This window comes from Euphorbia lathyris, chromosome 9 (assembly GCF_963576675.1).
Source record: "Euphorbia lathyris chromosome 9, ddEupLath1.1, whole genome shotgun sequence".
Lineage (NCBI taxonomy): Eukaryota > Viridiplantae > Streptophyta > Magnoliopsida > Malpighiales > Euphorbiaceae > Euphorbia > Euphorbia lathyris.
The window spans coordinates 38,599,498-38,614,645 of record NC_088918.1 but is presented as its reverse complement, the minus strand read 5'-3'; the positions used below and the strand labels follow the sequence as shown (position 1 = coordinate 38,614,645).

The window sequence follows — 15,148 nt, the reverse complement described above, 5'->3', positions numbered from 1 at the left end:
ATCTATTGGATTGCTAATTTTTCCAAATTTCTAATGACGTTTTTTAACGTGGTGACTTTTGGCATTGAAACAACTCTTTGATTATCATATGATATAAATCAAGTTATTGAAGATATTTAGTTTGTTATAGCACACTATCTAGGATACATGTGTTCTATTGTTTTTGTGTAATATGTGTTTAATATTATTTATCTCGATTGAAATTTATTGATATAAAATGATGTGTTAATAAAGCAAAACAAAAATCTAAATATGAAGATTATAAGATTTTTAGATTTTGATTTGTATTATACTAGATAAGATTGATTTTAATTTTGTTATAAAAAAATAATTAAAGAATACTATATAAGCTATCCCCTATGGACGAATAAGATAGTTGAAAGGTAAAAATGGTATTATATGTACATGGTATAGTGTAGATATAGTATATATAGGAAACTTTACATTTCTGTAACTGACTTTTGCAATATCAATATAATATCAGAGAAACGTCGTTTTCGTAATTCTAAGGGATTAGATCTAGATATTTTTCTCCATTATTTATTTTCGTTCATCTTCTGTAAAATTTCTTGCTATCTTTCTCTTGTAGACGATCATGTCCTATATTGGAGCAGTAATCAGAGAGAATGACAACAATACAAGTAATTTAGGTATTCGTAAAAGATCGAAGAGGATTAGTCCAAATTTTAATTTCTTGCCATTTGAATCCATTTTTTTATCACAAACAAATCTTGCAAAAGTAAATTCAGGTTGATATCGCCATAACACCAGAAAATTCATATATTATGGTCGCAGCTCCGGCGCCGGCGTTCCCCTTTAAATGCAACTAATTTTTTTATCAGAGAACGAATCGTCGTTTGGTGGTACAGAAACGAAGAACGAAGATATCCATCTATAGTTTGTTTGGCATCAACGTTCCCATTTTGTATTCCAACCCTTTTTTTTATCATCAGAAGTAAAAAATTGTTCGTCATTTTGTGAAACAAATTTTCATGTCCGTTTGTAAAACTGAAAAACCATATTGCAGCTTCCGTTCAATTTCATCTTCCTTCCTCATGCCTCCTGTTCTATTTATTTATTGGTAATATTTCTTCATCTCCTCCTCATTTAATATTTCTTCCTCTCCTCCTTCTGCTATGGGAAATTTGTTTTCCGTAAACCTATCTCTCACTGAGGTGTTGAAACTTTCCAGTAACAGTTTTGATATGAAACTCAGGAAACTAAAACGGAGTTATGAGGATCTCATCAGTGCAACAGATGATTTACGACGTAGACTTCAAATGGCAGGAAGGATGCCCAAAGACTATTACGCTACCAAATGTTGGGTAGCTAGAGCTGAGGATACCATTAAGATGGCACAAGAAGTTATGAAAGAGTCGAGAGTGGCTGATTGGAAGTTATGGGAAAGCATAACAATCCATAGGATAGTGGATTACTTCTTGGACGAGGTGAAATTGTTGATGGAGTCCAAATCATTCGATCTGACAGAGCTTGATATGAGGATTCATATTGTGGAAATAAGTGACACTATTCATATAGAAGAGATAAGTGACTGATGAGATTCATAGAGAGGAGATAAGTGTATCGCTGTATGTTTTTGTTTATTGTAAAATAAAATAATTATATAATCTAAATGGTCAAATAAAGTTTTAAAAATAGTTCTATATTTATAACGGTAGGATGTTATTTTTATCAATATTTGATAATTGAAATATACATGTAATCAAATTAGGTTCTGTTCTTTATCGCTGAATGCTACTGAACTTAACTTAATGCTACCAAACTTAACCGAATTTAATCGAACTTAACAATAATGATGATATTAAGGTTATTTTAAAGAAAATTATTTACATTGCAAGGGAATTTATTTTTTCATCTAATTTAAAGGGTATCTTTTTAGGTATATATCATGGTGAGTTTATTGGTTGCTTTTTAAAATAAAAAACTTGAATTTTTATCTATTGGATTGCTAATTTTTCCAAATTTCTAATGACGTTTTTTAACGTGGTGACTTTTGGCATTGAAACAACTCTTTGATTATCATGTGATATAAATCAAGTTATTTAAGATATTTAGTTTGTTATAAGCACACTATATAGGATACATGTGTTCTATTGTTTTTGTGTAATATGTGTTTAATATTATTTATCTCGATTGAAATTTATTGATATAAAATGATGTGTTAATAAAGCAAAACAAAAATCTAAATATGAAGATTATAAGATTTTTAGATTTTGATTTATATTGTACTATATAAGATTGATTTTAATTTTGTTATAAAAAAACAATTAAAGAATACTGTATAAGCTATCTCCTACGGATAAACAAGATAGTTGAGAGGTAAAAATGATATTATATGTATATGGTATAGTGTAGATGTAGTATATATAGGAAACTTTACATTTATGCAACACACTTTTGTAATATCAATATAATATCAGAGAAACGTCGTTTTCGTAATTCTAAGGGATTAGATTTAGATATTTTTCTCCATTATTTCTTTTCGTTCATCTTCTGTAAAATTTCTTGCTATCTTTCTCTTGCAGACGATTATATCCTATATTGGAGCAGTAATCAGAGAGAATAACAACAATACAAGTAATTTAGGTATTCGTAAAAGATCGAAGAGGATTAATCCTAATTTTAATATATACTTCTTAATTTTTTGTTTTTCTTTGGAAAGGACGGAACAACTTCAATAACGAAAATCATAGAGCATTATTTAGTTACATTAAACACAGAATTAGGTTGTTGGTTAATCATAATGTGAGAAACAGTAATCCCATCCCAGGGAGGGCAATGTAAGAAAATAAGAATTTGGAATAGGTGATTTGGCAGTTAATGGCGACACGTAACTTGTAAAGTCCAACGTGGCAAGACTGAAAAAAATAAATTTACATAATTTTTAAATGAAATAAACACAGTATCTGCGGCTGTCTTCTTATAAACAAACAAATCTTGAGAAACAAAGAAGTGCCTTTTTGAGAAAACAAAAATACGATAAATATAATTTATCTATTTCTTTTTATTTACACAAAAGAATTTCACTCTCTCTCTCTCTCTCTAAACCTCTTTCTATCTCTTTCTGTATCACCTCCAATCCTGTCTCTATTCAACTATTAATCTCCTTTGTCTGTATTTTCATCTCTAATTTTTATTTTGTCAACTTTCTTCTCTTTAATCTTACTTTCCTAATTATTCTCGTCTTCTTTGCTAATTTCCATCTCATTTCTTTTTCCTCCATTTTCATTTTGTCTGTTAATTCCAACTTCTGCTTCGTTTTCATTTTCTCTATTGAAACTATAAATTGCAATTTCTTCTTATTAATTTCACACTGAATCGTGTTCATATTTATGGATCAAGTAAAGGGGATTTGTGGTTTTGACTTCTGTTGAGTGAATGAGATATGGGATTAAAATCTGTTGGTGGCTTGTTTGAGTTTTCAACTGAACACCAATTGGGTGATCGAACCGGCCTCTTCAATCGCTGATCAATTTCTCGATTACAATGCTACTACTTTCAATTTCTATGTCAATGGAGCGATTTCCCTTTAATATCTGATTATTGGGGTTTTTCTTTGCCCTATTTTCTTCTTTTGGATTTGCGTCAATGGATGAGGTAGCTGCTAATGAAGCACCAGAATTGGAGGCGTCTTCAATACGGTGGCGGCCGAAGCAGCTGGCATTCGAGTCGTATACGTCGGGGAGTGAAGCTGCCAGCAAGAAACAAACTTTGCGCGTTGTTGTGCGAAAAGCTGTAAGCCATTTTCTGTATTTTTGTTTGCCATATATATCTATTTTGAAGTCTTCTTATGCGAATTGCTTCATTGTGATTTTTTGTTGCTTATTTGGGTTTCAATTTGGATGTTAAATTTAGAGGATTTATGGGATTGATATGTGAATTCAGAACTCCCAGTTCCGACATGAAGGGCATATACTGAGAGATAGCTATAGCTTGGGTTGATGTTAAAAAGTGGGCTCTTCAATCAAACGAGTGGAAACTGCATTTTTCAAATACTGAAATTCCTGTCTATTTGGAGTTTCCCATATAGTATCCAAAATAATGGAAGCTGTTGTATATATATACATTTATCTGAACAATGTCTAGAACACCATTCACAAAGAGGCACATGTTTGAAGAATGAGACTATTATGTGTTATTAAATCCCTGATAGTTAGGCTCCAGCTGAATTATTCTATTCGAGCAACTTCTAAAGTGTCTTCTTTGGAGTGATTATTACCACGAATATCAAGGATTAACCTTTTACTGTGAATAAGGTAAATGTTGGAATAGCATGAACCTTGGTATATGAATGTAATAAACGATATGCATGAAGGGGAATAACAGGCTTGAGACTTATTGGAGTTTATGTGTTGTGAATTCCTAATAGGTTAGGTTTACATAAAAAAGTCACTTGCTTTCTTATACCTTTAACTAGGAAATTTTAGGATGATACCCGACTATATAACCTTTTTGCTGGTACTGTGGGTGATATTTTATGGTATATGTTATCTGCTGATGTTGTGGATGATATCTCTTGGTATATGCTAGTTGCCAATGTTGTTTTAATATAGGCAAAAAGCATAATTAAGCCCCTGAATTTGGCTGTTTTAAGGATTAAACCCCTGATCATTTATTTTTCCATATTGAGCCCTTGATCATTGATTCTATTATGAATTAGGCCCTTATTTAGCTTTTTCGTCGAGTTTGGACTGCATACAACGTTAGGGCGATTTGGCTTGTTGACATGGACAAATAAAAATAAGAATTCCTTGACTAGGAGAGATAAAAATTAAAAACTAAAACGAAATTATAGAAATTAATTTCTAGTATATTCCTCCAAACTCGATTTTCTCCTCTCCCATTTTGTGATTTTCAACATTAGAATCGTCAAATCGATCTTCTCATCTCCTAAACTCGATGGAAAAGTTAAGGGCCAAATCCATAACAAAATCAATGATCAAGGGCTCAACGTGGAAAAATAATTGATCAGGGGCTTGATCCTTAAAACATGTAAAGTTCAGGGGCTTAATTATGCTTTTTGCCTTTAATATATGAATCCAGCTTGGAATTATGGATTCCCTTAGTGTGATGTGTTAATATCATAATATGGGAGAAAGGAACAGAATATGGCAATTCTCACATTAGCATGTGTTAGGGGAAAGAGGGATGGTGATGGTTGAAAAGGTGTAATGGTCATTATTCTTGTCTAGGTTCAAACATTTTAATAGAGGAAAAATGGGGAATATTGGTGTAATGATTAGGGATCTTTGGAAGTAGTGACTAGAGAAGAATTAGGGTTGGAGGTAGGAGAAGAATAAGAAGAGAAAGAGAACAGGGAATTAGTGAGAGAATAGCAGAAGAGAGAAGAGAGAAAGAAGGAAAAAGAGGTAGTTTTCATTCAATATTAATCTGATACCGTTTCCATACAAGGCATGACTCTATATAGAGAAACCTACTGCTGATGTGGCAGCAGTTACAGAATCCTACAGCTGTAAATAATACAACTGTTACAGCTGTAAACAGTCCTAAATAACAACTAATTAACACTTAAATGTAAAACAATCACCCTCCTAATTAATAGCTAATAATTCCCCTTTTACTTTCTCTAATAATTCGAATAATCATAACAATTGGAGAATAATGTAGAATGGAAAGGATAACAGTAATGGAATTAGAATGAGGTTGTGTAAATTTAGAAGCAAAATGTATAATCATAAAGTTGATGGTAGATGGTAAGCTAAAAGGAAGATTTATATAAGTTCAGACCTATGAAGCACCGATACTTCCCGGAGGTCACCGTACGCGTATCCGATACTCTGGGTGCGGGGATTCGCCGGGGATTCGCGGGGATACGTACGGGATTCGCCTGGGAAGTATCCCCTTTTTTCTTTTTCTTTTTAAATGAGGGGACATGCCGGGGACACTTCGGGGATACTTTAGGGGTTTTTTTTTTTTAAAACTTTGAAAGTATAAGGGTTTTTTTAAAAAAAAAAACTCAGTAAATAGAAGGATTAAAATGAAATAATCCAAGATTACTGGTATTTGTGGTTTTATAATTACTTGAGAGTTTTATTTGTGTTTTTATAATGACTTTATGAATATGATTTGTGATTTATATATTTATGTATCTTTTGAATTTTCATTATAAATGATATATATATATTATTAATTATATATAAAATTTGCCGTATCCCCGCCGTACCCGTATCTCATATTTTTTAGAAATACCGTTTGCCGTACCCGTATCGGTGCTTCATAGGTTCAGACCATTTCTTCCGAGGAAGTAAATGCTATGCAGTTGGAGTGACATAACTAAAAGAGTTTTTGAGATGGCTATAGAGAAATAGAAATACAACAGTGAATTGGATTGGAAGCAATTATTGCCAGTAGAAGTTCAAGGTGGAATCCAATTGAGTAGATGTTGAAGGTGGATTTTTGTAAAGCTAAAAAGTATCGTTCATATTATACTCATAGATCCAGCCAGTAGCAGCTACTGGTTGGTGACAGTGATGGAGAAAGTCGACCATATGAAAAGTGAAAGTGAAAGAATTTGCTATCTCAATTTTTAAAATAAAAAAATTTGGGGGGGGGGGGGGGGGTGGGGGGGAGGATCTATATATCATGTCTGCACACATCAATTTTATTGGGGCTGAGGCATTAGTGAGATGAGTTGAATATATGTTATAAGGAAGAAAGAAGAGGTTAGGTCTCTCATGTTTGCATCTGGTTTTCACAGTATTCATGCTAGCAACTTTGTTCTTTTATAAGTATGCTTCCATTCTTTGGAGCTGGTTGGACTTGAAGTAAATTAATGTTGCAATAAATAGGTGGATAATGTCAATTTGTTAGTATTAGTACAAATCTGCTCTCTTCCAATGCTTTATATTGCTTAGAACAATGGATTTGTTTCCATCTCAGCGTAAGAGCATTACCCAAATCTGGTTGTTGTTTAATTTCTTCATCCTTCATTTGTTATGATTCCTCTATTTTCAGTTATATGTAGAGCTGTTCAGTTTAGGATATAACCGGAGTGTGATCGAGTATGCCTGGTAACTGACACTTTCACTAGTGGCACCTGAAATCTTGATGAATATTAAACATCATTTTGATGTGAAATGCTTGTTTTTTTTGCTTGCTCTTTTTTTTTTCTTTTTCTTTTTTAACTTTATATGATACTAGAAAGATACCCTCGCTTTGCTTCGGGCAAGAAAATAACTAATAAAATAATTAAATAATATGGTAGCAAAAAACGTAAAACTTTTATAATAGATTTTTCCATAAAAATTACCTAACAAAATAAAAAAGAAACAATTCAATGATAAATGAAGTGTATGATTTTGAACATAATAACAAATAGCATAATCAAATGATTTCAATGTGCTCAGCTCTTATTAGAATGGTGAATGAAGGCTCTTATTACAGTGGTGAATGAGTTAGATTTTCGATTAAGAATCATGATTAACATTGGATATATAAAATAATAATTTAAGGAATGGTGCTTTAAATATTGAAAAACAAAAAAAAAAAAAGCCAAATTATGAGGACATATAAAATTGTGTAGCACAAAACATAGCCACCAAATAAATTACATTGTATAGTAATATTTCTAACTGTATCCTTTTTTAGGAAAATAATTGATAGTTTAATCTGCAGATTTAACATTCTATCCTTGTAGTAGGGACTGACTAAGGTGTATTAGGGACTGATTAAGGTGAAAATGTACGGATACACAATACACATGTCCAAATACCACATACACGTGTCCAAATGTGTGTTGGAAATCCTCCATGATATGGAAGTCCATATTCCCTAATAATTTTCCCAACCCATGCTATGTTATAAATTAATTTCATATATCTAAACTTTAATAAATTCATTTCCCTAATTAAACATGTCTACATTTTTAAAGGGAAAAAGAAAACAATTAAAGAAGCTAATTAGTGAAAATACAAATATAAAAGAGAAATCTTGAATTAACCCATAAATGGTAATTACAATGACAGCTAAATTTCCTAAAAGAGAAGAAAATTACAATAGTCGAATATGAACAAATGAAACCACGCAAATGTAATTATCCTAAACAAACAGAACTGAATAAAATCGTAAACACATAAAACTGAACGTAAGACGTATTACAGAAATAGAATTTGGAGCGCAACAGGAAAGTACAACTATTACACGGGATTAAGATCATGTTGAAGTTAACCCTTGATTCCCAACAACTCCGAGCAATGAAAATGTTGAACTTCAAGCGATTTGATAAACAGGAAGGCCATCAAGACTATAGAACCCCTTAGTTCTTTAATCGAACCAACACTACAACCACAAAAGCACATAACACATGCCCTACCCAATAACTTTGTAAGTTAAGCACAAACAATATGAATGTAAGTAAGAATCCAAATCTAATTCAAGCTCATGATATGAGAAGGATATTCCAGTTGGGCAAGGCTTCATCGAGCATTGCATCAGAAGAGCACCCCATTAAAGGCATCTGGAGAACTAAACTAATGATGCTAACAGGGAAGGAAATAATAATGCATTAAGAGATCACAACTGGTAGATATACCTTATGAAATACAAACAATATTAGTAAGTCATAAAGATGGAACAAAGAACTTAACAAATATAGAAGGGCATTTTATATGCAAACGATAGTGCAACTAATGAACTTTCCAACGACGGTAGAAGTTACTACGATCTCATAAAAACTGGAAATGGAAATATAAAAAGATAAAACACAACTTTAAAGTACATTATTCACATTTTCCTAGAACAAACAATTTAAAGAAATATCACAATCAATATATCAGTACAGTTCCATAAAAGAATTTATAGAAAAGGATAAAAGACAGAGAACTTAACCACAAAAATTAGTTAATGGTAATCTTTGTCTAGACATTTTTTCAATTTGGAAATGATATCTAGCACAAAAATAATGGAACCATAAAAAATTTGATGAAGGTTTGAAGAACTCATTTTAAATCAATTGGAGAAACATTGTTTCTCCTTGCTTCATCTTTGTATGTTAGAATCTCTTGATATATTGAAGACATAGTTCTTGTCATCTTTATAAACAAATAAATATCATCTTTAGGCTGAGTATTTGTTTCTCTCTTTCTCATAGCTCAATGGATCTCTATGCACTTTGAAAATCAAAATGAATATCAATTATTTTAGGAATACTAATGGTGAATGATTTTAAAAAGTGCAATCCATGAAAAACTATAAAAGGTAGGATTTAATTAGCTATCATCAATCATAGCCATATTATTGCAAATAACCACCTAAAACTATTTGGCCAACTAAACAGCCAGATGGTAACTAAACACATTAAAAAAAAAAATAATTGGATTATATGATTTCATTGAAAATAGAAGGAAAAAAGATCAAAAACATAAAATGGAGATCCATTGAGATTGGCTGTTACCGCTTAATTGGCACCATCTGTCAAAAAAAAAAAATATCAGGAAAACCACCAGGGCTTCAATTCCAACAGCAATGGTATGATTATAACCTGACTGCAACTATAACCACCGGTTGCCCTTCCAAGGATCTGACAAAACAACTAAAGTACCAAAACAAACAGACCAATTACGAAAATATTTTATAATTAAATTAACAATTAAAAATTAGAAAATATTTGGTTGCAACTATTTACGGACCTTAATCTTTTCTTCTTTCTTTTTCCTCCTTTGCATTTTGGATGTTAGAAATTTAATGTCAATTAGGTATGCTGAGGTAAATATGGATTCTGCTGCTATTGTTTGGCCGTTATTCAATAGTCTGCAGACCTTCAGGTTTTTGCTCCTAAACACAAATAATTGAGAAAAAAAAACCAAATTAGATGAAGAAAACCTCAACAAAAGAGCAAACTCCAATTTTTTTAAATAATTACTAAAAAAGCACAAATAGCGCTTTAAATCGAAAGGGTAAAATAGCATATCTAAACCCGCAAGAGCCTAGAGGAAGAATGAAAGAGAAAAAACAATTAAATAGGGAAAATAACCAGATCTGCAATCAGAATGAAAATAAGAAACACGATTCAAGAAATTTGCTTCTTTCATTCTCTCTTTCTGCTATTAGTTAGAGAAAGGAGGAAGAAATAGATACATACCCTTAAATTAATTAAGTTGCTCTCTGGTTATTACTTCTGCTTGCTTCCTTCGTTCCACAGGAAATAGTTTAGACAATCTATTTCGTACAAATCCTAGCACCATTGTCTCAGGAGGAGACAGTTACGAATGGAGCAGAAGCTTAATTTATTGAGGTAATGAACAACAGATCTGCAAGGAGAGAGACCGAGATGATATTTTGCAACAGCAGCTGAAGGCAAAGAGAAGGAAGGTTTCTGATTTAGAAGGAAGGAGGAAGAAAGAAAGTGCAGATCTGAGAAGATGTGAGGAGGCAGAAACTAAATGTGCGTAACCCTGAATTGAGCAGTGGATGGACGAAAATGGCCCTCTTAAAACGGTGTCATTTTGTTGTGAGCAGTGGAAACCTGAAAAGACCAAAAAGCACCTAAAGATAAAGGGCATAAAATGATTTGAGGGACTTAATTGGAAATTTTTGATAAAAATGCTGAATTGTACTGTTGAGTTCATTCAGTTTTATAGTATATATATAATTTAAGTTTTATTAACCTCATGACATGTGCTTGTATGTATATAATGAGAAGCAAATACTTATTATGACATTATTCAGTTGTGCATGTGAGAGTGGCTAGTAGTAGTATCAGATTCAACACTAGGTACATAAGGGCATATGATGCCATTTCAGTTTTTGGGACTGAAGAAATAAGCATGGGTTACATATATGAAGATGTTGGGTTAATGCTTCTAATTTGGGTGTATATCTTGATTCTATAAATTGATTGACCTCCCTTTGACCTCATCCATCTCATCTTGTCCGTGTGCTTTTTTATTTACAGCTTTTATCTCTATGCAATGGTAAAGAACTGCCATTTGACTTTTAAATTGTGTAACATCATTATTGTCGTTCCAGCTAATTCGGTCTTGCTCTAATTAGACACTTAATTTGAAATCATTAGAGAGATCTGTGTGCTTACTTGCAGCTTTTTAATCTGTGCAGTTGGTGGCTAGACTTACCAAGGACATAGTTGAGACATATCAAATATGCAATCCACAATTCAAGTATTCTGAAGAATTAAATCCAAAAAGATATTTGACCAGTCCATCAACTGGAGTCCTCAATGATGGCCATGACAATGTGAATTCGGACCTTATTTTAACAGTAAACTTTTCCCTGTTCAATCAAGATACACAGAGGAGGTTTGTTTTCCTTCTGACATTTTATCTTTTATTGAGGTACATTTTGTTTTACTTGCATGCTAAAACCCAGAAGTGAAAAACATTCTGCGGTATCTTTCACGGAAAGTGATCTGGTTGGAGATGGAAGGGTTTAAAGATGGGTAGTGATTGCTGAACTGAGATTTGAGTCTGAAATTTAGGTTTGGGGACAGCAGTTATAACAATAAAAAGTAGGAGAATAGGGGAAGATGGTATAGAGAAAAGAAAGATCTGTGATCAACCTATCACAAAATCTTGACTAATTCTCTTTGTTCAATGGTTCTGTTCAACTTTGGAAGAAACGTGCTAACATGTTCTGATATCATCTTTCATTTCTAACCTTTTAAAGTTCCATGACCTGTGTTCAGTGTAATGGAATGACAGATTGCATAATCATTTTAGACAGTTAATATTGGGATAATAGCATGTAGCACATTTAAGCCTTTGGGGATCATTTAAATTTAATTCTTTTTTTTTTTTTACAACACATTTTGAATTTCATGAGCTATAACAAAAATGTCTTTTATATCTCCATTGCAAATGTTGCAAAGTTGGCAACCTTATGAATTGGTTATCAAGTAAAAAGAAGTTCACGATGTCAGTTTTATGAACAACTATGATTTATTTGTGAGCTATGATTAAAGGATTTGAACCTGTGTCCAAAACTTGTCTTGAAGTACTTCAATTGTTTCTTTTGAATCACATGATAAGATATAGATTTTATAGATGGTTAAATCCTTAAACTGTTTTTTTTTTTCAAAGGATGAAAAAATGAACCTAAATAAATAAATAAATGATCTACTGATAGCAAAAATTTCGATGGCAGAGCAAGTTTATGGGTAAAGTTGTTGGTTTAAATGAAGAAATTTGTTTATACTGATTGCATCTGTTGGGTGTAATTAACCAGAATTCAGTTGCAGGCATTTCATGCCCTGTGGAAATAACACGTTACAGGTTGCTTTAGCTGCTGGACCATTTCCTTTGTCAAACAACTAATAAAAAAAAAGGGCGGCCCGGTCGCATTACGCGTCCCCGCTGAGCGAGGGTCCGGGGAGGGGTCCCACCACAAGGGTGTATTGGGGGCAAGCCTTCCCTTGCCAATTTAATTGGCAAGAGGCCGCTCCTAAGACTCGAACCCGTGACCTCAGGTCACACGGCAACAACGTTTTTACCGTTGCGCAGATAAAATTAAGCAGATAAAATTTGGTGATGATGACTGTTGAAATCCAAAATAAAGTTTAGGCTGGGCATTTTGAGTGTTTAAAGTATAATTGAACTTCGAATGATTTGTAAAGGAAGGATGTGTAGTAAGATCTATTGTTAATGTTTAGTTTTTGGCGTTCTGATGACCTGGTGATTCAACATGTGCAGATACATCGTCAAAGATGTTCTTGGTCACGGGACTTTTGGACAGGTTGCTAAATGCTGGGTTTCTGAAACCAATAGTTTTGTTGCTGTCAAGATAATTAAAAATCAACCAGCTTACTATCAGCAAGCGCTGGTCGAAGTATCTATTTTGACAACGGTAGTTAAAACACTGTCCTTCACCTGTATGTTATTTATAGTTGTAGTATTAGCACTGAAATTTATTTTCTCTTGACAGTTAAACAAGAAGTATGATCCTGAGGATAAACATCACATTGTTCGTATTTATGATTATTTTGTATTTCAGCGGCACTTGTGCATTTGCTTTGAACTGCTGGACACAAATCTGTGAGTTATTGTAACTACCTCAACTTTAGTTTCTTAACTTCGTTGAGGAGGTGGACCTTAATCTCATTATTTACCTTTATGCACCTACTTTGGATGCATACCAATAACATTTAAAGTTTTTCAGGTATGAGCTTATCAAGATGAATCAATTCAGGGGTCTGTCATTGAGCATTGTGCAGTTGTTCTCTAAACAGGTATAGCTTAGAAGTTAACACTGATGCTGTGCTTCATAATGTACGGAGTTACCTGTATCCTTATTTCTTTTTTGTGTTGCATTTTCAAAAAGATATTACGTGGATTGGATCTGTTAAAAGATGCTGGAATAATTCATTGTGATCTGAAGCCTGAAAACATTCTTCTCTGCGCAAGGTGAATTACTTTTCTTGAAGATTTTTGGGCACACTCCACATAGGTCTTTGTTTCTGTTCAGTTTCGAATTTTTTTTTTCTTCTTTTCTATGGAAATCAGTGTGAAGCCAGCAGAAATAAAAATAATTGACTTTGGATCTGCATGCATGGAGGATCGTACTGTTTATTCCTACATCCAGGTTCATATTTAACTTCAGTTCCATTTCTCTTATCTTGGGTATCAAGTGAAAGTTTTTTCAGTTACATATATCTTTTATTATTCTGCAGAGTCGTTACTACAGGTCCCCTGAAGTCCTCCTTGGGTATCAGTATCCTTCTAAATTGAGGAGTTGCTCCTCCTCTTTCTAGAGTGTAGCTTCTTTTGTGCATCTGTCTCTCTTTGTGTGTCGACATGTCTTCTGATATCTAATTAGGAAATAGTTTGAGGTTGCTATCTTAGGAACTTGAGGTGTTCTCTTGTGCAGATTTTGTTGAAGCAAGGGTTTGTACCTGAATTTGGATAGGCATGTTGTTGGTCCATTCCTCCTAATTATCTTTGATAGATTTCTCGGGTTTCATTTGTTTCAAATGACATGCAGGGTTTATTTACTTGTGTTCTGGTTTCGCAGGCTCTACCTCATAAAAAAATAAGTAAAAACTTAGTTTTTGCAGATCAGGGCACTTCTGGAATATGACTTACGATTTTATAATTACAGTGTTTGATTTAAGCATGAGATTCTGTATCTGAATCCTACCATGCAAAGAAATATCATTTTAAAGAAAATAATTTAATTTTTCTATAAAGCCTTCCCATATCTCCATCTGTATGTGCTTATGCTTTGTCCTGGTATCGTGTGTGTTTGGCTTGGACCTTAACCTTTTCCAGATATACAACTGCTATCGACATGTGGTCATTTGGGTGCATAGTGGCAGAATTGTTTCTAGGATTGCCGCTCTTCCCTGGAGCTTCAGAGTTCGATCTTTTGCGGAGAATGATTGAAATACTAGGGTAATTCTCTTTCCTTTGTGCTAGTAATTGAAAACTAAATATGGTTACTTGTTTTTAAGACTTCACTTTTTGTGTTATCTGTTTGTATTTTTCAAATTCATATATATCTTGTATTTATTTGATTTCCCTCCTAATATCACCAATTTTCATGGTCTAAGATAAATCCCTTAGCATGAAAAGGACCTACAATCGCTACATCAGCAGCAAATTTCATTATATTCTTTGATTTATTTATATGCTGATGTTATATACCAGAAAGGAGAAAAAAGGTTTGTGTCCCAGCAATAATTTGAGGGTTGCTTTGGAATATTAATTGCATGCTGTCTCCTTTTTCATGTTATGTCTTGTAGAAAGCTTGTTTTCTATTAGCCCCTATCCACTGGGGATTAACAACAATATATCAAATTTTATTTTTGATGAACCAGCATGCTCTCCCCTTTTCAATATTGCTGACCCTTGATGCATTAATGTAGGGCTGGGCACAGTTCGGTCCAGTTCGGGGATTCAAGAATCTCCAGGATTGGATTGAACTTCGGGGATTCCTAAAAATGAATCTCCAGGATTGGATTGAAAATTTCGGTTCGATCCAATTCGGAGATTCGGGGATTCGGTTCCGGTCCAATCCAGTATAGTTATTTGACGAGTCAAATAATAAAATACCTATACTTTTACCAAAAATAAACTAAAAATATAATTTACAAGATAATAAATATATAAAATTCTTAATCAAACTAAATAACATGTGTTTACAATACCAAATATTGCTT

General features: G+C 33.1%; 1 protein-coding gene and 1 long non-coding RNA gene across 2 annotated transcripts in view; one reads left to right on the top strand and one right to left on the bottom strand.

Annotated features, from left to right (window-relative positions):
* Positions 1-3,000: 3,000 nt before the first annotated feature.
* Positions 3,001-15,148, top strand: part of LOC136205520 (dual specificity protein kinase YAK1 homolog) — a 31,982-nt gene continuing 19,834 nt past the window's right edge. The window contains exons 1-9 of the mRNA XM_065996154.1: positions 3,001-3,756; positions 11,095-11,294; positions 12,684-12,837; positions 12,916-13,025; positions 13,150-13,219; positions 13,312-13,394; positions 13,494-13,572; positions 13,661-13,701; positions 14,259-14,381. Of these exons, the coding sequence (XP_065852226.1) occupies positions 3,610-3,756; positions 11,095-11,294; positions 12,684-12,837; positions 12,916-13,025; positions 13,150-13,219; positions 13,312-13,394; positions 13,494-13,572; positions 13,661-13,701; positions 14,259-14,381 (1,007 nt within the window). The 5' untranslated portion in view covers positions 3,001-3,609. The remainder of the gene's footprint in view (positions 3,757-11,094; positions 11,295-12,683; positions 12,838-12,915; positions 13,026-13,149; positions 13,220-13,311; positions 13,395-13,493; positions 13,573-13,660; positions 13,702-14,258; positions 14,382-15,148) is intronic.
* On the bottom strand, positions 9,302-10,406 carry LOC136205297 (uncharacterized). The gene is made up of 3 exons (XR_010675886.1): positions 10,121-10,406; positions 9,669-9,813; positions 9,302-9,571 (listed from the first exon to the last, which is right to left on the bottom strand). It is a non-coding gene; the product is annotated as an uncharacterized lncRNA (long non-coding RNA).